This window comes from Solanum lycopersicum, chromosome 3 (genome assembly GCF_036512215.1).
Source record: "Solanum lycopersicum chromosome 3, SLM_r2.1".
NCBI lineage: Eukaryota > Viridiplantae > Streptophyta > Magnoliopsida > Solanales > Solanaceae > Solanum > Solanum lycopersicum.
In genome coordinates, this window is record NC_090802.1 from 63,921,508 (window position 1) to 63,944,033 (window position 22,526).

The following is a 22,526-nucleotide window of genomic DNA, read 5'->3' on the forward strand; positions in this document are numbered from 1 at the left end:
ATAATTAAATATAAGCATGACTAATATATATTATCAATACAATTTTATCACTAATACATTTTATTTAGCATTATTTTTATCAACCAATTTTTTACTAGTTAGAAGTAGTACATAAAAAAAAAGGTCAAAAGTCAAAATACACCACTTTTGAATTTTGTGTTTTAACTGATAAATTGTTTTACTAAAGGCAATCCAAACACCACAAAAATATTTTATAAGATATTTTAGGTCTTGAATTTTAGAAAAGCTTTTATGTGTATTTTAAAGTGTTCATTGCATATATAGATTAATCATTAATTTTTTTAATACATTTCAAAATTAATGTTTGAGTTTTACAATTTATTTAAGTTAATTTATCTGATATATATTACGTTAAAAGCATAATGGTTCTTTAAAATATTTATCAAATATTTATTTTTTCTTTCGTTAAAAATGATAAAATTGTTATTTGATTTTTTTTAATTATTATCTATTATTATTATTCTTAAATAATTATCATTTATTATTTTTTCAAATAAGTATTTTTTGTATTTTTTTCTCGAATAATTATCATTTATTAATTTTCTCAAATAAAAGTCATTTATTTTTTTCCTCAAATAGTTATATCTAATTATTACCCTCGAATATTAATTGAACTTTGTATTTTATAAGATAACAAAACTATCATTTACTCTTTTCCTTAAATAACTTTTATTAATTATTTTTCTTAAATAACTATCATTTATTATTTTTCGTCAATATTTATCATTTACTATTTTACCTCAAATAGTTCATCTAATTATTATCCTCAAATATTGATTGAACTTTTTGTTTTTCATAAGATGACAAAATTATCATTTACTCTTTTACCAAATAACTTTTATTAATTATTTTTCTAAATAATTAGCATTTGTTTTTTTTCTAAAATAACTATTATTTATTATTTTCCTCAAATAGTTTTCGTTTAATTATTATTCTCAAATGTTGATTGAATTTTTTTCCCATTAAAAGATGATAAGATTATCAATTATTATTTTCCTTAAATAATTCTAATTTCATTATTTTCCTCTAATAATTTTTATTTATTATTTTCCTCTAATAATTGTCATTTATTATTTTTCTCAAATAGTTCTCCTTAATTTTTAAGTTCCTAATTATTTGTTCATTTTTCCTTTTTAGTTGTTCCTAATTATTTGTCCAGTTTTTCTTTTTTTAGTTATCCCTAATTACTTATCTACTTTGACAAATGAAGAAGAGATTTTTTTTTAACCTATTACACCATCAATTAATTACTTTGAAAAAGGTAAAATTTAAAAATCTTAAATTTTTAATTTATTCACTTCATAATTAATAGAGATAAAATGATAGACTCACTATATCAATAATTATTTTTTCAATAGGTGTATTAATTAAAAAATGCATAATTATTAGGGATATAAGGAGTATTATTTATCTTAAATAATTATCATTTAAATTTTATCATATATCGCATATTTGAAATCAATTAAAAGTATAACTATTAATTTTTATGTATTTATAACAGGTAAGAACTCCTAATATTTTAATAATTTAAAATTAACTAAAAAAATCTCTATATATTTTCTTATTTGAACTATATTTAAAGTTTTAACATTCTAAGACTTCAAAATTAGTTTTTTACCTTATATAATACACAACAAAATGAGTAAATAATTTTTGAAAAATGAAATAAAGAGGTTTAAGTTTAGTTAAATAATTTTTTCTAACTTTCTTTTACGAAAACTTTATCATTTAGATATATATAATATTTATCTTATTATCAAATGCTATTCTAAAATAATTTTTGTCCATTTATACATACAGAGTTTTATAAATTAATAAATTAATGCGAAATACACGTGCAGAATGCATATACTAAATTAATAGTTTTAAATTACAAAATTATTTTGCAATATATTGTTCTAGAACTAATTAATTGTTAGTATAGCTTTTAAATAGATAGTAAAAAGGGAATTCATAAATATTTTTCATTTATATATATTTTTAGACGTAAAATTTATCCGTATTGATGTAGGTAAAAAAATTTCTTCTTCTAGTACTCCTACCAGTTTTGTTTTCGAATTTTATTAGGTTTAAATTAATGTTGCATGTAGTATAACAATATAGTTTTCTTAAAATATACCTTACTTCTTATTGTTTTATATTAAGTAATGCACATGCACAAAGTATGTATACTAAACTAGTCTATATAACTAGAGAATACTAAAATATTGATTAATTTGTCTATATAATGGGTGTTAAAGACTATAAGCATGGAAGTTTTTTCAAAATTTGAATTAAAATATGAAAGAAACACTATTATAAGTTTATAATAGATCGTAGTTTGAGTGTTTAAATAAAATAGATATTAATTCTTCAACTTAATTTAATGTTTGTAAAAATGTACTCTAGCCAGTTTTAACTTATATCTAGGGGGATTCATGGAGTTCGATTTGAATTGGTTAAAATAAATATTAAATTAATTTAACTAATTAATATTAGAGTTATAATTACACAATAATAGTAATTTAGCTAAGTTATACTACAGTCATTAAACACCAAAGATCAAAAGATCAAGTCTTTATAGCAAAAAATGGTAAAGTTAAAGATTTAGATTCATTAAGTTTAGCAAAAAATATTATATTTATTCATGAATAATAATTATAAAATTTGTATATATAATTTGTCGGTTGGTTCGATTATTTTTGTGATTCTTTTAGTAAAATCAAAATCAATCTAAATAGTATCGATTTTTGAAATAGAACTACCTTTTAATCCAATACCAAATATTGATTTTATTCGTATTTTAATTTTTAACTATAATCATGAATAACCTTACTTACCACTTAAAAAAAGGAAGAAGGATCAAATATGCCCCTAAACTATTTAAAAAGGTTTAGATATATCCTCCGTTTAAAGATTGGTTCATTTATACCCTCGCCGTCCAACTTTTGGTCTACATATGCCCTTTTGAGCGTTAGTTGGCCAACTCGGAATATCCAACTCATTTTACTTTTATTTAAATGCCAAATGGATTTTCCACGTCATTTTTATTATAATCACTTGACATTTATATTCAAGAGAAAATGGTCAAATATGCCCCTAAACTATTCAAAAGGTCTAGATATACCCCCGTTTAAAGTTTGGTCAATTTATACCCTCGCGTCCAAACTTTTGATCTACATATGCCCTTATGGTTGTTAGTTGGCCAATTCGAGATATCCAACTCATTTTACTTTTATTTAAATCTCAAATGGATTTTCCACATCATTTTTATATATTATTACTTGACATTTATATTAAAAGAGAAAGGGGCCTTTTATGCCCCTAACTATCCCACCTAATTTTAAAACACATATATGACCCGTCTTTTAATTAATCTATACAACCTGACCCTTTTTTTTAAATACCCTATATGGGTCGGATTAGGGCATAATTGAACCATTTAAATGGCGAACACTATCGTGCTCCGATTAGAACTGCCGAGGAATCAATGGCACGACAACTAAAGGAAAAGGAAGTCGAAGTTTGAAAAGCGTTTAGGCGCAACGCAGAGCTGGAGGCGCAAATCTGGCAAGCAAGGGCTAGAGCAGAGGAATTCACTGCAACAATGTTGGAATTCCGCAACAACGTTACAGACACAACTGCAAGCTGCAGCAGGCGATGATGATGTAAATAACAAAATAATTCACACATATATGAGTCGGATTAGGGGCATAATTGAACCATTTAAAAGATGGTCGTATATGTGTTTTAAAATTGGGTCGGATAGTTAGGGCATAAGTGACCCCTTTCTTTTTTAATATAAATGTCAAGTGATAATATATATAAATGATGTGAAATCCCATTTGGCATTTAAAGAAAAGTAAATTGAGTTGGATATTTTGAGTTGACCAACTAACACCCATAAGGGCATATGTAGACCAAAAGTTGGACGCGAGGGTATAAATGGACCAAACTTTAAACGGGGGTATATCTAGACCTTTCGAATAGTTTAGGGGCATATTTGACCCTTTTCCCTTGAATATAAATGTCAAGGGATAATACATAAAAATGACGTGGAATATCCATTTGGCATTTAAATAAAAGTAAAATGAGTTGGATATTCCGAGTTGGCCAACTAACACCCAAAAGGACATATGTAGACCAAAAGTTGGACGGCGAGGGTATAAATGGACCAAACTTTAAACGGAGGGTATATCTAAACCTTTTCAAATAGTTTAGGGGCATATTTGACCCTTTTCCCTTTAAAAAAAAGAGAATACCTAAAATTAACTATGACGTAAAACCACAAATCAACCTCAGGAGGCTAATTTTTTTTATATCTAATATTCATATTGATGTATGATTAAATTTATATTGATGTATGATTAAATTTAAAATTACGTTAAAAAAATTCATATTTAATGTAAAATATTCTCTAACTAAATAATTTTATATTAGAAAAACTCAAATTCAAAATTATTAATTAAAAATATAAAACTACAGTTGCTCCCACATCTATTTATGATGAGAAAATTACCAAAAACTATGTTTCGAAGTTCGTGCCATGCAGGCATGGGGAGTTGGTTAATCCGAATTCCATACCGCCAACCCAAAATACATTTTCTAGAGAGATCATTCCCAAATTCAAGGATTTTTAAAATAAAAATTAATGAAAATAATATCTTATAAAATTGATCTTATTTTAATAAGAATACTTTCAAATTTACTACTTACTACTTTATATAGTATTTTAAATCTAATAATAACAAGCAAATTATTTATATGTCTATTAGGCAAAATTTTTAGAAAGTTGAAAGTGTTCATTTTAAAAAATAAATATTCATTGCATGGATTTGCGTCTGATCAAGCTTTAATAAGTAGGAAAAAGGAATATACTTTTAAGTAGTAACAAAAGCTGAAAAAAGTAGTTTTTCTCTTTAAAAGCATTTTTGGAGTGCTTCTCAAGCACATAATGTTCTTTGTTAGGTCAGTTTAAAATCGAAAAATTAAACTGACTTAGGATAGAATTTCATATCTTATTGCTGATAGTCTCAAACTTTTGATTATTCTATAATGTTTTAGTGTTTTTTTTGAGCAAAATGCAATCAATCGACTCATGTGCATGATTTATTTAGTTTATCTCCATGTTTCTAATTTCTAAGTGATTTTTAATCATTTATTTTTTTGTATTAAATTTTAACAATTAACCCAATAACGATCAATAACTGATAAAACGATAACTGATAAGTCAATATCTTGATGATTCATAACGATATATCATGTTTACTCGATAAATCGAACCGAACCGACTTATATATAACCCTACTTCTAATATTGATAAAAAGAAATTAATTAATTATTCAAACACAAATGATTACTCTTCAAAAGTTTTTAAAAATAATCTTACAGAACTTCCTGTATAAAGATTTTGGAAGTTTGACCAAGTGGCGTAAGTAAAATAATTTTTATATCAAAATAACAAAAATAAACTAAAAAAAACTAATCTAAATATGCCCATAATTACTTTAATATATCAAAAAGCAAAAACATTGACCAATTCAAATTGGGGCTTATTTTCCAAAAAGAGGAGGATGAGAAATAGCTTACACGACCTAGACTCGATGCGGGTAAGTATTATATAGACCAATTCTTAGGCTAAGTTTTACCCCTTCAATCGTCTGGTTATTTTATTTTTTTTCCTTTTCCGTTTGACACGCAAATTTAGACTCTTTGGACTACAATCAACATTGAATTTCCATATTCTACTTGATGCCTTGTGATGCATTAAGTGCTTCTAACCCTTTTACGATTTATAGATCACACGAAAATAACTTTATAATTTATAGGTTCATATAAAATTGAAACGTAACAAGAACATATAAGTAATGTTTATTAAATCCATTACAGAGGTTAAAAAAACAAGATTGCCTGCAATCTGCTTAAATAATAAAAACTACAAGTACAAATAAATTTGCTCTTCATCAATATCAATATCTGCCACTGTTACTTGTCAAGACACCTCGATCAAAAAAATACCACTATCTATTTCTACTTATATATCAATTGGGTGCATTTCACTTAACAAAATGCAGATTATCTCGAATCTGAACTCCATCAATGACAATCTCGTTTTAAAAAACCAAAAAAAAAAAAAAACAATTCGTTATACACTGATAGTTTAAAAGTTAATTTCGCGCCTCTCAGCGAAGAACTTACCACTCACAAATTGATCAGGGAGCAAAGCAAGCCATACAGCAGTATCAGCAGCTTCTTCAATAGTAACATGCCCTGCCCAGCCAGTCATAGCAGTTTTCACCCATCCCGGACAATAACAATTTATGTATATTTTTTCACCTTCTGGTCGTTCCTCGAATATCCTTGCCATTAACCTTGTGTAGGCATTAACTGCTAGCTTTGACAATGAGTAGTCTGTGAACACATGAGGCCATCCTGCTGATTCCCAAGTTCCATCTTTTACTTGCTCCAAAAATGTGTGCATAGTTTTATCGATAACTTCCTCAGATAGCGTATCCACGTTTTCTAATTGTTCTCTCACTGCTACATTTGAAATTCCCTGGTAGAAGCATCAACCAAAAAACAGAGTCAGGCCCTAAACGGGAGGGTATGTAAAAAAAGATATGAGTTGATCACACGCTGCAATGTTATAATGAAATAGCGGAGGTGTTACTTACATTTCGTTTGCTATTAAGTCTACCCAATCGCGAGGTGACACTAACAATACGAGAGCCAGCAGGGGAAGGCCTCATCAACGGAGTAAGTGCTTTGATCATGTTTTTGGTGCCAAAATAGTTAACTTGGATTACCATTTCAGAAAATTCAACAGAATTATCTTTTCCGCAATTGAAATTGACTCCTGCATTGTTGATCTACATACATATCATCATTAGCTTTATTTATGAAAGTAAATTAAATTTCTAAAAACGAACAAAATTAATTACCAGTATATCTAGGCCACCATATGTTTCTTTAATCCAATCACAAAATGTTTGAATTGATACAGGATCCACAATATCCAATTGATGAAATGCCACATTTAGACCTCCTTCCTGAAAGACTTTCACTGCTTCTTCTCCAACAGCTGTCTCTCGCGACGTGAGAACAACAGTAACGCCATGTGATGCAAGCTGATGAGCAATTTCAAATCCAATGCCTCTATTTGCGCCCGTAACAACCGCAATTGTTTCAGATGACCACCATCTATAAAATCACGCAAAAACACGATCAGCATTATGCTCAAAATAAAAAAATATATCAGATCAAACATATTTGAACTCACTAACTTTAAATCTTAGATTCGCCTCTGCTCGAGAAGCTAAGATTGAATTTTTATTTAAAAAAAAGAAAGAAGAGACCTTTGGTGATCAGAATAGGGAATAGTACGTAGAAGGGAGATCTCCTGGCGTCTTTTCTCCTTTTTTTCCTTTGCCCTTTCCTTTTTATCCATTATTATTACTAGTATTATTTTCAATTTTGATTCTGATTCCGATAAATTAAATTGTATTTGTCATCTATCTATCTATCTATTCTGCAGCTGCATTAATTCATTCACTAATTTGTTAGAGAGAAAGAAAGGTAGCTAGGAGAAGAGATGTAACAGAAACACCGAAATTCTTCCGATATATTTGGAGCAATCCTACAGCGTTCGTTTCAACAATATTCATTGGTTCTAAACGAAACAAAAATAAATTTCAAGGCGATTTTTTAAACACAGGTAAACATTTAAGAAAGGTAACCTCAAAAAATAAATATTTACAGTCTTTAGTGTATATCAATTATTTTTCTTATTATAAAATGAAATTTGTATCGCATATTGTTGAATTTTATCATATTTACTTCGAGAATTTTTGCTTGAGTTGTAAAGGGATTTAAGGCCGTACTTGTTTTAACAAATTAATAATTTTCTTTAATATGTTATCTATTGTTTCAAATTTTTTATTTACTTAAAGGTAAAAGTAATGATTCGCAATGTTATGTCACATATTTATAGCCATGCTTACTTTTGACGCCTTACGTTATAGTTATATGATGGTGTTTAATTTTAATTATAAATAACTTTTTTATAGAACATAAATTTATATTTTCATATCATATTATTTCACGTGGCGTTGTATAAAATTTGTGTCCTTGTAGATGAATATATGATAATTAAAAATAAAAATTTAAGACAAATTAAAAATCAATATATTTATAAACCAAAAATCGTCTATTTTTACTTTTTTCGTTCTGTTTAATTTGGGATCAACTTCGGGTTGAATTATACCCGAATAAAGAAGTGTTCACGGACGGGTATAGTGGATGTTACAACGCCACGCCATTAGGCAAAAACCACCTGTTAAACCCCAATCGAGATCAAATTTGAAGTTCCCATTGATTCTCAATAGAGCTTAACTAGTTGCTCGCTGCAGAGAAGAAATGGCGAATTTGCGAAGGGCACTTCTCTTCACCATTCCTCGAATCATCAATTCCTCTAAAACAGCATCTGTTGCAACCTCCACACTCCAGTCTCACAATCTCTACAGGTACAGAAATCTACCTTGTCTTACCCACTGTATGTTTGTTATGTGTTGAAAAATATCTTTTTTTTGTATGCTCAATTAGGCCTTTAGCTGGAACATTTTCGCGTTTTATTTCTTCTAATGAGACTTCATCGCCGATGAATATCGATCTTTCCGACGAAGAGAGCAAAAGACGTTTGTTTAACAGGTGAATTTGAGTTTTTTATTTTTCGATATGTGAGACTCTGGGTTATATGATCCTCTGGGCGGCGGACTGGTTCATGATATCTTAATGGTGTTTTTATTTTGTTATGTAAATAGGCTTATTTATCGTAGTAAACAGAGAGGTTACCTGGAGCTAGACCTTGTTCTTGGAAAATGGGTGGAGGAACATATACAATCCATGGATGAAAATGGAATTAAGTCCCTTGTTCATGTCCTTGACCTGGTAATTCTTTTTATATTTTTTTCATTATAATTATTTTTATGTTTTCGCGTTCTCATATGGATTTATCATGGTGTATGTCAATAATTAGATATCATAACTTTTGATGCTCTAGCTTGTAGTAGGAGTTCTATGATCTTGATTTGAAGTGAATAATCTAGAAATTTTCTGCTATGTTATTGTTAGCCTGACATCTTCTATTGAACCTTAACCCTAAAGTTTGATAAAGATGTAGAATTGTCAGCAATGGCTCTCGTCTCCAGCAAAGAAGAACATAATAGATCGAAAATCCTCCATCAGTAGATCCTCAATGTCATCAATCTGCCATTGCTGACTTCTTTAGATTTAAATATGTTGTGCCTCAATTTAAGATCAAATAAACCACATTCTGCAGCTCAGTTTTTTTTTTGAGAAAATTCTGCAGCTCAGTTTCACACATGCTCAAACTGGTGGTCGAGTTTTCAAGCTTGATCTTCATAAGACTAGATGATTAAATCTGAATACAATAAACAAAAAATGGCATTTTCTCCGAATTGAACCTTGTATATGTCATGTATATTGCCTCTTAAAGGGAAATCAGGCAAGCTTCTGCGAACAATAAGAATCAACCCGATGTTAATCAAGACTTATAATAGCCTATTTGTACTGGTTGGAGTCTGCCACAACAGGTGTCTGCAGTTCTCTCCGTCTTTTTCCCTTTCCTAGTCCCGTCGCATCAGAGACTAAGACTCCTGCAAATAAATTGGCCCTTTCTTACTCTCTGTATTGAACCCCGTGGTTATAACTTCTTCATGTACAACTTTGGATCAAATGATATGACTTCCATCGATTTTTTTGTTGCTTGCTAGCAGTTCTTTGGTCATTGATGAATTACATTCTTGTTCTGAAGAGTAGACATTTATTTGTTGGTTCGTTGTTGAAAAATTAAGCTTTGCAAACTTCTGAGGAAGTAGCAGCAGAACAGAGTAAAGCACCAAGGTCAAATTATATGGGTTTAAAACTGATTTAACAGCTTATCTAAACATGTTCATTATGAGATCATTACTTTTTTTTTAACGAAACTAACTGGAGGATGTAACCTACTACTTTTTAGGATTGTTTGGGATGTTTTTTGTTTAACATGAATATAGAATGATGTGGGTTGGGAGTTTGGGATATAGTTAAGGGATACTTTTGGCCATTTACTCTCATTTGACTAAGCTTGGGTTCAGGCTTTAGGAAGAGCAAGCATAATTTTGGGGAGGTGGATCCTTGACTATTTGAGTTAATGCCTTGGGTGTCTTGCTTCTTGGTGTTTTAGTTTTAGCAAACGATAGTCGGCCTTCCCTGCATAAACTTTTACTTGTACTTTTAACTGCTTAGTCAGCATTGGGCTTAATCTTTCTTATTACAATTACTTACGAAGGGAAGTACTGTACCATGTGAGTATTTGCTTCTTTTTGTGTTCCTACTTTGCCCATCCCCCCACTCACCCCATATTAAGAGAGTAAAATATTATGTTATGCATATCCCTTATAGCGTGTAAGAATTGGGTAGTTTTATGTATGAGTTCCTACTTATTTTTTGTGGCCGAATTTGGACTCAAAATCCTCCCCCTTCACCCCAGGGAACTCAGAAACATGTTGGGTAAAGGAAAACCAAGAAGTTAAGGAATGTAAGATTAAGACATACAAAAAGGAGGCAGGAGAAAAAGGATTAGATTAAGAGGTGGGAAGGTTGGTTGAGGATTAGAATGTGACCAGTCCAGTCCAATATATTCAGCAATCATAGAATATATGCACCACATTGACTTGATATTAACAATCATCAAAATATATAAAGCTTATTTAGAATATATTTGCGTACATTAAGAATCAACCCGATGTTAACCAAGACTTGTAATAGCCTAGTGTACTGGTTGGAGTCTGCCACAATAGGTGTCTGCAGTTCTCACTGTCTTTTCCCTTTCCTACTCCCGTCAGATCATCCTGCAAATAAATTGGCACTATCTTACCCTCTATATTGAACCCAGTGGTTATAACTTCTTCATGTTCGACTTGGGATCAAATGATTGACTTTCATCGATTTTTTTGTTGTTTGCTAGCAGTTCCTTGGTCATTGATAAAATTACATTCTTGCCTGAAGAGTAGGCATTTTTTTGTTGGTTCGTGGTTGAAAAATTAAGCTTTGCAAACTTCTAAGAAAGTAGCAGCTGAACAGAGTAAAGCACCAAGGTCAAATTATATGGGTTTATAACTGATTTAACAGCTTATCTAAACATGCACATTATGAGATCTTTACTTTTTTTTACCAAAACTAACTGGAGGATGTAACTTACTACTTTTTAGGATTGTTTGGGATGTTTTTTGTTTAACGTGAATATAGAATGATGTGGGTTGGGTTTGGGGTATAGTGAAGGTATACTTTTGGCCATTTACTCTCATTTTTACTGTGCTCATAGGATGTATATTGATTAGGAAGTTTCAATTTTTCTTTTCTACTTGAGTAGACTGTGAACGAAATTGTGCAGTAATTTCATAAAGTTCAGTATTGACGATTTTACTGTTTTGTGCATCTATTTTATTTTATAGGATAACATGTCCACCTTTATTTCTTATTATTACTTTTTTTCCTGAACATGAGGGCGGTGGATCCATGACTATTTGAGCTAATGCCTTGGGCTAACATGAGTGTCTTGCTTCTTGGTGTTTTTAGTTTTTAGTAAACGATTGCATAAACTTTTACTGGTACTTTTAACTGCTTAGTCAGCATTGGGCTTCATCTTTCTTAGAAAGTACTGTACCATGTCAGTATTTGCTTCTTTTTGTGTTCCTACTCTGCCTACCCCACTCACCCCTAATTAAGAGAGTAAATATTATGTTATGCATATCCCTTGTAGCATGTAATAATTGGGTAGTTGGATGTATTAGTTCCTACTTATTTTTTGTGGCTGAATTTGGTCTCAAAATCCTCCCCCTTCACGCCAGGGAACTCGGAAACATGTTGGGTAAAGGAAAACCAATAAGTTAAAGGAGTGTAAGATTAAGGCATACAAAAAGTGAGGCAGGAGAAAAAAAATTAGATTAAGAGGTGAGAAGGTTGGTTGGGGATTAGAATGTGACCAGTCCAGTCTGATATATTCAGCAATCATAGAATATATGCACCACACTGACTTGATATTAACAATCATCAGAATATATAAGTTCAATTTTTGTTCAAATGCCATAATTTGAAATGCAATTGTATTCTCTCTGACTCTTCCGATGATGGTTTTCTCATCCTTTTCCATCAGTTAATATCTTTCTCAACCCTCTTTGCTTTGCCCCACTCCCTCCTCCAACAAAATAATGAAGAAAAACAAACACAAATAATCTGTTTAGATGCAGTAGAATGGTCGTAACTGGTCAAATCTCCTTTGTGAAGATTAACCAGAGCCGTGTTATTCAGTTTATTCTATTTATATCTGTAGGAGAATCCAGATTTGTGGAAGTGGCTGACTGGTCAGGAGCAACCCCCAGATGCAATAAGCACAAATCCTGTGAGCCTTGAACCTTGTAGAATGAATACTTCGATTGTTTTATTTTAACATATAATTCATCTGATGTGTACTTGTGGTGTAGGTGTTTTCTGCTGTGCATGAAAAGGTTATGAACAACCTTAACAATCATACTTCTCCCGAGACTCGTGCTGTTCCAGGAAAACCTTGGGTGAGAGGGTGGGATGATATCAAGAGAGGCCGTGATGCACCTATAGCTGGGAACCAGTAGTTATTTTTCTGCTTGAAGGTGTCAAAGAAGAACTGATTTGTAGTCTTGTATAGGGACTCGTTATTACTATGTATGCGTTTTACTCAACAAATAATAGGATGTCAGTTCTGTTTGAATAAGACCTCAGTAATGTGATGTTAGATGCTGAGTGCTAGCCTTACCTGCACCCATATTCTTATAATAGCTTGATTGCTACATAACTATTATTCTTATATTATAATAGCTTGATTTCCTGTGGTGTTTGCTGATTCGTATAAGTAGTTAAAAAGGGGCAATTTTAGGTTATTAAGTGTTGGGATCTATTGTATGCTGTCTAATGTTTTTTTTTTTTTTTATATCACCCAAATTATTGCTACCTTATCTACTTTTTTTTTTTTTAATATGAGCCAACAAAAGGTAAAGTCGAAACTAACAGGGATATCCTCTATCTCCGCCTTTGTAGTAAGAGAAATAAAAAATGTTGATTTCAGAGGAATCCATTACAATTTCCGCTCTACTTCTCATCCTCCTCGCGGCGTCTTCCCTGTGCTTCACCGTCAGCATTGCTTCAGAATCCGGCGACCCAATACCTACTATATGGCCGGAGCAATTTCATTCGATTCTCTTCATGAACAACAGCAAGGGGAATCTTCAAATCGTTGATTTGTGGTACGATTACCCTAACGGCCGGAACTTCAACATTATCCAAAATCAATTGGGTAAACTCCTTTACGATTTGGAATGGAATAACCACACTTCGTTCTACTACACTTTGGACGGTAGCAAAGAGTGCAGGGTCATGCATTTTCCGGTGGGACTCCTTAGACCCACTTGGCTACAAGACGGAAATTATCTGGGACAGAGATATATGGATGGATTTCTCTGCAATGTCTGGGAAAAAGTTGATTTCATTACCTACTACGAAGATGTTGTTACTAAGAGACCTGTTTACTGGGCTTTTTACACAGGTAATGACTTAAACTAGAAGTGTTTGAACTTTAGCATATTTTTTTAGAGTACATTGTGAAATTTTCTTTTTAAACAATTTGGCAAAACAGAAAAAATAATTTTCGTGTCATAAACTGTGTGAATGAAATTCTCTCATATGAACATTGTAAATTTCAATGATTTGGGTAGAGTTTGCTCGTACTGTGTCAGCGTATATAACTTTTTTTTCAAATGTATTTCACCTTTTGTGAGACAGAACAGAAGCTCTTAACCAAAGAAATTTGGGTTAGTGCAGGTATGATTGCACATGTAATGACATTTGAAGTAGGAAAAGTGCTAGAGGATCCAAATTGGCAAGCCCCTGTTTACTGTTTCAAAGAGGCAAAAGAAGAAGAAGAGATATCATCTCCTGTTAGGTTGGTTACTGATAATGATGTTTCCATTGGTAGACTCATGGGAGCAGCTATGGATGTTTCTTTACTGCTCTAATTCTTGTTGCATTTCCATGTTTGTTCTTCATGATGTTGTACCTTTGAACCATAGCACGAACCGGTAACAACTTATTTGTATTCATGTTTATACCAAGCCAATAAATGAACGATATATATCTGCACAAAAAAAAAAGAATTAGCAATCAACTTAGAACCATGATTAATTAGTAAATTTACATAATCTAAGGATAAAGCTTGCGACATTTGCGCGAACTATTGATGCTCAATACTCACTTATTGCAGCAACTAGTGTAGCTGTTAGTGGTGACTAAGGTTGCTGCTAATACATAGTATTAATAGTAATATTAGGAGCACAAAAGTAACTATGAAAACATATTTATTGGCAACTAATACTAATATTTGCGGCAGACAAAGTTGCCACTAATACAAACTTAGGCAACAAATATGTGTATTCGGGCGACTAAGTCATCACAAATGAGTTTTTTTTTTTAAAAAAATATAAATATGCATGTTGATTTTCGTGAACTTCTGTTTGACCTGAAATTTTGTGAGTCTATACGTCTTACCAGGTTCATAATTTGTCTTACCAGGTTCATAATTTATTTTTGACGTGTCAATATTTATTCATGGATTATCTTATACATATTAAGTTTTTAAAATTCATTTGTAAATTTCAATTCATCCTTCGGTGGCACATTTCTTTTCTTTTATTACTAGTGATGTTGCTTTGGCCACACTTAAAGACTTCTACAAGTGCTTTCATTTTTTGTCGTCTCAACTCTTATGAGAATTCGACTTTCTTCTATTATGACATTGAGTTTTTTTCTTTTCTTAGCACAGTAGTAATGATGTGATGAAAGTCAATTAGTATAGTGACATCTTTTTTCTTTTTAATAAACAGACGATTCAACATCATAATTCATAAATACCATTGCCCCCACTTGCGTTACCAAAAGAGTACAGTTGAAATTGAAAGGTCTTTTGAAGACGTGATGGAATTGATGTTCTGAGAATAACAAAGAGTAATTGGCCATTCCATTTAGCATTTGAGGAATTCATATGCATGAGATTTGAATTATTTGACGCAAAGTTCTATAGAAAACAACCTGTCTACCTCATATTAGACAAGCGTAGAGCTTGCGTTCACACTATCCTCCCATGAGATCATACTGGTATTCTAATCATACCACGATATCTGTATATTTAAAGACTGATTCAGACTCTATACTTTTCAGGTCTTATTTTGCATACAACAGTTTGTTTAAACAAAGACAAATTAGCAATTTCATATTTCCATCACTATAGAAGTGGAATATATAGAATGAATGGATAGAATAAACAATTATACATAGAAGAACTCCAATACAAAATTTAACAATCTCCTTGATGTGTTAAACAGAAGATGATGACATTGTTATTGTGTCCACTTGAATCTAGGAAGTGTTGTTGACATAGAAGTATAAAGCAGCAAGTGCAACAACTCCAACTCCAATAGCAATAGGCAGTATGTTCCTACACCAACGGAGAATCATCGTTGATTTGAATTCAAATTAATTAACTGATAGAGAGAAGAGTAAGTATGAAAGTTAGAAGTTACCCAACAGCCTCATCTCTCTTTAACTGTTCTTTCCGGGCCTTACGAACATCAGTGGAATTAGCATCTTTGGTTACTTTAGGTTCATACGCCCTGAATCTTCTTTTTGGAGCTCCACATACTGAATTCACAAATCAAATTGAAGTCTAAGAAATCTAAATCGCAACTTGCAATCTCAAGATCATAGCTAACAGGTAACATCAAGGAATGTGGTGGGATAATGGGATCTCTCTCCTTAACTAGAGGTCTCGGGTTTGAGACCTGGAAATGGAGAAACCTCTGGTAGGGAGAGGTTTCTACACGAAGTGGATTCGGATTAGTTAGGCTGACACCATATGGCTATACCGAGAACAGAAAAATTGAAGCAAAAAATAGTGAACCTCCGGATAAGGGATTAACGGTCACAAAGCTAGTTGACAGGATATTGGTAACTAATTGCGACGGCATGCTTCACTATTTTGAACAAATACAATCAAGATAATGTCAGATACTGAATTACTGAACTTCACATTCGATTATAACGTCGATTATTATAAAAATAACATACCTGGGCAGAAGTATTTGTCAGGTAATTTCTCAAAAGGAGTTTTGTCATTGTAAATATACCTGCACGCATCACATTCATCACAAACCTATCAGATTATGTAAGCAACACATAAAGAAAGAAAAAGAGTCCTGACTACTACAAATCCAGAAAGTAGCAATCAGCCAATTTAGACTAATTTTGTTAGTTCAATTCATCAATTGAAGTGTAGTATATACATCTTATAATAATATAAAATACAGTCAGACCTCTCTATAACCGTCATTCTATAATAACATTTCACTAAAACTGTCTAGTTTTCACCTTGTGTTCTCAATAATAACACTGCATTGTAACAACCACAAGTAGTAGTACTAGAGATAGCTTGATGGTATATATTGAACTTACTGATTCTAGATCTTGAATTCACATAACAAAAGGAAGTAGAAAGAACTCAGGGATTCTTAGTAAAAGAAGATTTACCCGCAATCCCGGCAAATATAGGCTTGCTTGGAGGTAACGCGCATGGAGATTTTCGGGGCAGTAGCAGGAGCTGCTCTAGAGAATGATGGAGGAGGGAGCAAGAGATGAATTGATGGAGAAAAAAATGAAGATTTTAGGGCTAAACCATTTGGTGCCTGTCTGAGGCCACCATTGGGGGCTAAATTAGCTGGAATTCTAGTGGGTACTTGCAGGGCGGCCATTGCTTATACAAATTGCCCTTTCTTCTAGCTCGACTCCCTTTGCAGTTTCTGTTGCTCGCTATCTGTTTGATAAAATGCCCAAACGAAGAAACAAGTAGTAGAAGAAGATTGAAAATAAGTGGGTGATGATGTTTCAGTGGTAAAATTTGCGTTTCCCTCGTACATAATCCCTACAACTATCTACAAAACTGTACGTGGAACGCGTGGCTGTCGTTGTTTATTTTAGGGAAAAAAAGGGCTCAAATATAAAATTAAACTTTCAGAAAATTATCATTTTAAGAAAAAAATTATAATTGATCACGTGTTAAAAATAATTTTATAATTATTAAAAAAATAAATTAAATTTTTAACTAATAATATAAATGAGACTTTTCTAAAAATTAATTCTAAGCCTTTTCTTTTATTTTATGATTTTGATGTTTCAATCAGTTTATACTGAATCTCAATTAATTTTACATTATATTTGTTATTTTTATACAAAAGCATATATATAAAGACTCGCGTAATATTTTTATTTCTGCTAAAATTAAATTATTAACCTTATATTCACTTTATTTACAAGTAAGCCCAACACGCTTGTGGTGCGAACGCGTGGCTGTCATGCTCCCCACTCAATACCTTTTTTTGGACCCTTTTTCTTATCTTCTCGTCCCTTCTTTTTTATCGAAAGTGGTCGATCAATAAAATGTTGTTATTTTCGATGACGAAAAATTTAATTATTAATATTTAAAATATAAATTAAAAAATAACTTGTCATAACATGGACATTGCAATGAGTCATGTTCTGTTACTTACATGAAATTATGCAGAAATTTGCTAGCAATAATATATGTGAAGATTTGGATGAATTTGTGATGCAAAAGGTTTTATTAGATGAAGAGGATGTTTTGGTTTGTGAATGTGAGATACCAGCAGATTTATGTCCAGGAAAAAAAAATTCAATTTTTTTTTAAATAACTTGAATTATTATAATAAAAAAATAAAGGTGTTTTTATTTAATTATTGTTGTTTTTTCTTCTTTTATTATGTATTTATGTAAAATTTGTGTTTAATTCAATTTACAAATCTATGTTTGAGCGAGTTTACAAACAAGGATTTACTATAATAGTATTGCTTTTCAGTATGAATAATTAGTATGGAACCTAATCAAAAAAATGATTTACCAATTGACATTTAATTGTTTTTAGAATATTTAGGATTTTAAATTAAAAATGAATTCTCTTTTCAAAAAAATCTAATTTACTTTCAATTTAAAATAGAATTTTACGTAATGAAAAGTTTTATCTAATGTTTTGATATTTGAACTATTTTACAATATTACACTTCAATTAATGCTTCTTTTGTTACTTTACTACTCCCTCCGTCTACTTTTATTTGTCATGTTATATTTTTTGAAAGTCAATTTGACTAATTTTTAAGGTTAAATTAGATTACATTAATTCGATGTTTTAAACCAAAAAATTATATATTCAAAAACTATATGAAAAATAATATAAATTACAATTTTTTGCATATCAAATATGGAAAAAAATATATCTTAAAATATTAATCAAAGTTCTTGTAGTTTGACTCTAAAAATAGAAACCATGACAATTAAAACTTTGAAATCGCTTACAAATTATATACCAAGCATATTCCCTCCGTCACAATTGTTTTGCAAGTATACTAAAAATAGATGTCCAAGATTAATTGTCAAATTAAATAAAATTAGTCACTTTTTTTTCAAATTTGTCCTTAATAATAGTGTAGTTTAATTAAAAAGTTATTTAGACTTTTGATATTCTTGATATAGAAGAGTCATATTAGTCAATTACACTTTGTATTATTAAATTTTCTTGAGAACGGAGGGAGTAATTGTAACAGCCCGCTAGGTCGTTTGGAGAACTCAAACTATCTTGACTCTTTCCGTAGAATTTAAAATAAAAAAAATTGAAATATTCGGTAACCACGATTATTTAGTTGTCAGATATGTGTTAAATATTTAATATAGCTGCATACTTAATGGGTCAGATCAACACCTAATTTAATTAAAACCTTTTTTTTTCACTTAGCCCATTTAGTAAATTAAGATAAATGAGTGATTAGCATAACCCCATTAATATATTCTGGCAAAACATGTAGGGGAAAAGAAACCGTCGACTTCAGGTGAACGATTTATTCTCAAACTTTTCAATTCTTCATTTGAGTATATTGTCAAGTGAATTAAATTGTTATTTTAAATTATTTGTTGGTGTGTATATGAGAAAATAGATTATTTTTGGATCTGTTACGATCCCTTGTGAAGGAACGGAAAAGAACCATTTTTTTTTAATTTATGTGATAACTTTATCAACCTAAGGGGGGAGCATTGAATGCCCATTAATGAGACTCATTATGGAAGTGACAGATGACATGACCAATTCTTGGGGAATTAAGCAATTGAACCGATTAAAATTAAAGAAAAGAATGAAGGATCTCACATTTAAAGTGCATTTTCTTGTTTGTTAACTAGTGAAAATGGGTATTAATTTATTTATTTACAGAATTTAGTCACTAGTATTAGTATGTTATCTTTAGAGAATTAAGTTTTTTTTTATTGCATTGGATTATATAAATCTTCATATTGACGATGAAGGATATTATTAATAGTAGGTATTGCTGGAAATTTTTTTGGGTTGTACAACTTGTTAATTTAATTTATTCCTAATGACTAGCAGGTAAATTAAGTGAGTTACCGTAAGTATTAAGGGTGTTGGATTAGAGTAGAGGAGAATGTTTATATTAATTATTATCATGTGTAATTATTTAATAAGAATTAGGCATAACCATTGGGAAAAAGAAAAAGGGGGAATCTTTGGCAAACAAAAGCTTGATTTCATATATGAAACCTGCGGAAAAATTCCATAGACATTATTTATTTAAGTAAGTTACATCAAACTACTTATTGGCTTTAAACTTTTATTTCATTTTTAATTTTCATATAGTAATACTCCATAAAGTATATGGATATAGCTAACAAAATTTTGGTGGTATTGTGTTACATGAGTATTATTAGAATCATAATATTTTGAGGAGTTGAGGCTTGACACTAGGCTTGAAATTTAGTAAGTACAATCTTGACATATAAAATATATCAAGAGTAGGAGCTTGATTGGATACATGAGTGAGTTTGGAGTTTAGGTTAGACATATAACCTATGAACTCGCTTACTTACGAATATTGCACAATGGATAGATTGGGAACGTTCCGAAGCTTTGCGAAAGGGAAAGGAAAAATCTTGAAGATTGGTGACACGAGTTCGGCATTTAAGGTATGTTAAGACTTTTTTCTTAGACTTGTTGAAGGACGTTTTCCTAATTAAAAATTAAAAATGAAAATAGACAAAGGGGTAAGGGGGAAAGATGGTGGTCTCGTATCAATGGTGTGACGGGCATTGGTACGAGTACCGGTGTTATAAAAAGGAAAACACTATTATAGAATGTGGATTGAAATTTGAGAATGCCAAAGCATATGGGCATTAGCTGATATATTATTGACTTGAATTCCTTGTGTGATTGTGTTTTATTTATTTCACCCGTATAGTTGAGATAATTGAGGTGGTTATGTATTATATTCATATTGATTGATTGAGATGCATCATCATTCCCTCTATTGAAACAATATTGTGCACATGCATCGAGATGAGACTGAGTATAAGTTGGGCACGTGGAGATCGTCCGTGCTGGGGATGGTGAGATGTTAAGATTGTAATTTGGGCACGTGGAGATCGTCCATGCGAAAATTGTTTGATATTATGATAGTGCGTTGAGATCGTCCGCACAGACACGTGGAGATCGTCCGTGTCGGTATATGGACCTCGCGAGTCCCCCATGGGTCATGAACTCTCGATGTATTTCCGAGGAGTATCATGTATATACGGTTGAGTGAGTACTGGGTATTCTGAGACATATCATTACATGGCATCATATTGCATTGCATTTCATCCCATCATTCATTCTTGATGACTATATGTTTCGTTTGGTGTTTGGAAAATATTAAATGTTGATTTCCTTTATTGATGAAACTTAAATAGTGAGTGTAATATATATATATATACTTGTATAATTTAAGAACTTATTTTCTTATATAAACTCCCGTCACTACTTTTTCGTTGTCGGTCAATGAGACATACTGGGTACACGTGGTTTCGTACTCATACTACGCTTGTTGCACTCTTTGTGGTGCAGATTCGATTCCGAGTAGGAGCACATCTCGTGGAGCAAATTGAGTCCGGCTTGAAGTTCTTGGAGTTGTGGTGAGCTGCTTGGCTGTTCCGTGGCCCACACCTCCCTCTATCTTTTACTTATTCTGTTATTCAGTATTCAGACAGGATATCCCTTATGTTAGATTTGCCTTTTAGTATCAGACTTGCATCGTATTTTAGAAGCTCTTGTACTCATGACACCATTTCTTGGGTAGTACTTTTTTTCAGTTTTCCGCATTCGTACTTATAAGAACTCAGTGTTGGAGATTTGGAAATTGTTGTCTTTTCACTTCTTTGTTAGTTAAGTTTGTTAAAAATATGTTGGTTGGCTTACTTATTGGTTGGGAATATAGGTGCCATCACGACTCGTGATTTTGGGTCGTGACAGTAATTAACTCACTGCTCCCCCTTCACTATTATTTATCAACATATAATCAAGTAATCAAATATTTATAAGGTGCAATTTGACTAATATAACCCTAATATCAATCATTAGTAAAATAATTTATACTTTTTGAAAATGGTAAAAGCAACTTTTTTCACATTAAAATAGTCTAATGACTACTTGCTTATAAATCGGTAGTTATATGATTATTAAGGACAAAATTGAAAAAAATGACTATTATTTCTTAATTGTTTGAATTAACAATTAATTTTGGATAACTATTTTTAGTATATTTGATAAATAATAATGGCGGAGGGAATAGTTAAATAGAAACGTGACTTTGGTTTTTAAAATATCAAATATTTGAATCAATCATTACTTTATAGTGAATAATATTTTTGACGATTAATTAACATTTTTTTTAAAAAAAACTACTTAACTTTATAAGTATAATCCAAAAGTTTATCAAATTAAAATATTTTTAAAATTTTTTTTTAGTAAAATTCTATTTTATGACTCATAAATAACTCAACGATTGATTTTACCTGCATTTGTAATACCATGCCGGAAACACACCTATTGACAAAATACAAATGGACAAATCAACTAATTAATTTGATTCTATTTAATGAGTATTTGATTTTATCACTCAGTCATTAATTGACATATTTGACTATTGATATTGTATCTTTGAATATGTATTTTTTAAAAGAAAAAAAAACTAGTCTAACATAAGGTCCAAACACTTGTTGAATATTTATTTGCGTAAAAAAGAAATTACATTAACAATTAATTATATTTGAAATTGTGATGTTATTTAAGCTCTGTAAAAGATTTGCCTATTAATATTGTGTCAAGTCTTTAATGAAATGTCCAAATGAAGAATTTAATAGAGATGCTTATCATTAATTGGCCTAACTTGTATATAAACCTGAAGAGTGTACACACAAAATTCATAAATTGCTCTCTACTTTTTTTATAAGTGATAGAAAGATGGCAATTTTCTCAAAAGTTTTGTTGATCTTCCTTG

General features: G+C 31.0%; 4 protein-coding genes across 5 annotated transcripts; 2 read left to right on the plus strand and 2 right to left on the minus strand.

Annotated features, from left to right (window-relative positions):
* Positions 1–5,840: 5,840 nt before the first annotated feature.
* Positions 5,841–7,491, minus strand: LOC101244566 (uncharacterized). Its single transcript, XM_004235805.5, has 4 exons — positions 7,356–7,491; positions 6,942–7,200; positions 6,675–6,869; positions 5,841–6,556 (listed from the first exon to the last, which is right to left on the minus strand). Exons 1-4 carry the CDS (start codon positions 7,445–7,447, stop codon positions 6,161–6,163), a joined length of 942 nt encoding a protein of 313 aa, XP_004235853.1. The 5' UTR covers positions 7,448–7,491; the 3' UTR covers positions 5,841–6,160.
* An 82-nt stretch (positions 7,492–7,573) lies between these two features.
* Positions 7,574–12,920, plus strand: LOC101244854 (succinate dehydrogenase assembly factor 2, mitochondrial). Of its 2 annotated transcripts, XM_069295369.1 has the most exons (6): positions 7,574–7,714; positions 8,409–8,522; positions 8,602–8,706; positions 8,820–8,946; positions 12,392–12,460; positions 12,543–12,920. In XM_069295369.1, the coding sequence occupies exons 2-6, from the start codon at positions 8,416–8,418 to the stop codon at positions 12,687–12,689; spliced, it is 555 nt and encodes a 184-aa protein (XP_069151470.1). In that variant the 5' UTR covers positions 7,574–7,714; positions 8,409–8,415; the 3' UTR covers positions 12,690–12,920. The 2 variants fall into 2 exon arrangements, with proteins under 2 accessions (XP_069151470.1, XP_004235854.1); XM_004235806.4 differs by lacking the exon at positions 7,574–7,714 and having other exon boundaries at positions 8,078–8,522.
* A 226-nt stretch (positions 12,921–13,146) lies between these two features.
* On the plus strand, positions 13,147–14,240 carry LOC101245631 (uncharacterized protein At4g14100). The gene is made up of 2 exons (XM_004235809.5): positions 13,147–13,636; positions 13,912–14,240. Exons 1-2 carry the CDS (start codon positions 13,147–13,149, stop codon positions 14,103–14,105), a joined length of 684 nt encoding a protein of 227 aa, XP_004235857.2. The 3' UTR covers positions 14,106–14,240.
* Positions 14,241–15,324: 1,084 nt separating this feature from the next.
* LOC101245339 (uncharacterized) lies at positions 15,325–17,162 on the minus strand. The gene is made up of 4 exons (XM_004235808.5): positions 16,669–17,162; positions 16,210–16,268; positions 15,666–15,783; positions 15,325–15,580 (listed from the first exon to the last, which is right to left on the minus strand). The coding sequence occupies exons 1-4, from the start codon at positions 16,887–16,889 to the stop codon at positions 15,502–15,504; spliced, it is 477 nt and encodes a 158-aa protein (XP_004235856.1). The 5' UTR covers positions 16,890–17,162; the 3' UTR covers positions 15,325–15,501.
* Positions 17,163–22,526: the final 5,364 nt, after the last annotated feature.

Coding starts and splice junctions, on each gene's coding strand:
- LOC101244566 (XM_004235805.5), bottom strand. CDS start 7,447: ATGGATAAAAAGGAAAGGGCAAAGGAAAAAAAGGAGAAAAGACGCCAG. Junction 6,870..6,941: donor ATGGTGGCCTAGATATACTG/GTAATTAATTTT, acceptor ATATGTATGTAG/ATCAACAATGCAGGAGTCAA. Junction 6,557..6,674: donor GACTTAATAGCAAACGAAAT/GTAAGTAACACC, acceptor TGCTTCTACCAG/GGAATTTCAAATGTAGCAGT.
- LOC101244854 (XM_069295369.1), top strand. CDS start 8,416: ATGGCGAATTTGCGAAGGGCACTTCTCTTCACCATTCCTCGAATCATC. Junction 8,707..8,819: donor AAAAGACGTTTGTTTAACAG/GTGAATTTGAGT, acceptor TTATGTAAATAG/GCTTATTTATCGTAGTAAAC. Junction 8,947..12,391: donor TTGTTCATGTCCTTGACCTG/GTAATTCTTTTT, acceptor TTATATCTGTAG/GAGAATCCAGATTTGTGGAA.
- LOC101245631 (XM_004235809.5), top strand. CDS start 13,147: ATGTTGATTTCAGAGGAATCCATTACAATTTCCGCTCTACTTCTCATC. Junction 13,637..13,911: donor TTACTGGGCTTTTTACACAG/GTAATGACTTAA, acceptor GGGTTAGTGCAG/GTATGATTGCACATGTAATG.
- LOC101245339 (XM_004235808.5), bottom strand. CDS start 16,889: ATGGCCGCCCTGCAAGTACCCACTAGAATTCCAGCTAATTTAGCCCCC. Junction 16,269..16,668: donor TATATTTGCCGGGATTGCGG/GTAAATCTTCTT, acceptor TGATGCGTGCAG/GTATATTTACAATGACAAAA. Junction 15,581..15,665: donor AAGAGAGATGAGGCTGTTGG/GTAACTTCTAAC, acceptor CCGTTGGTGTAG/GAACATACTGCCTATTGCTA.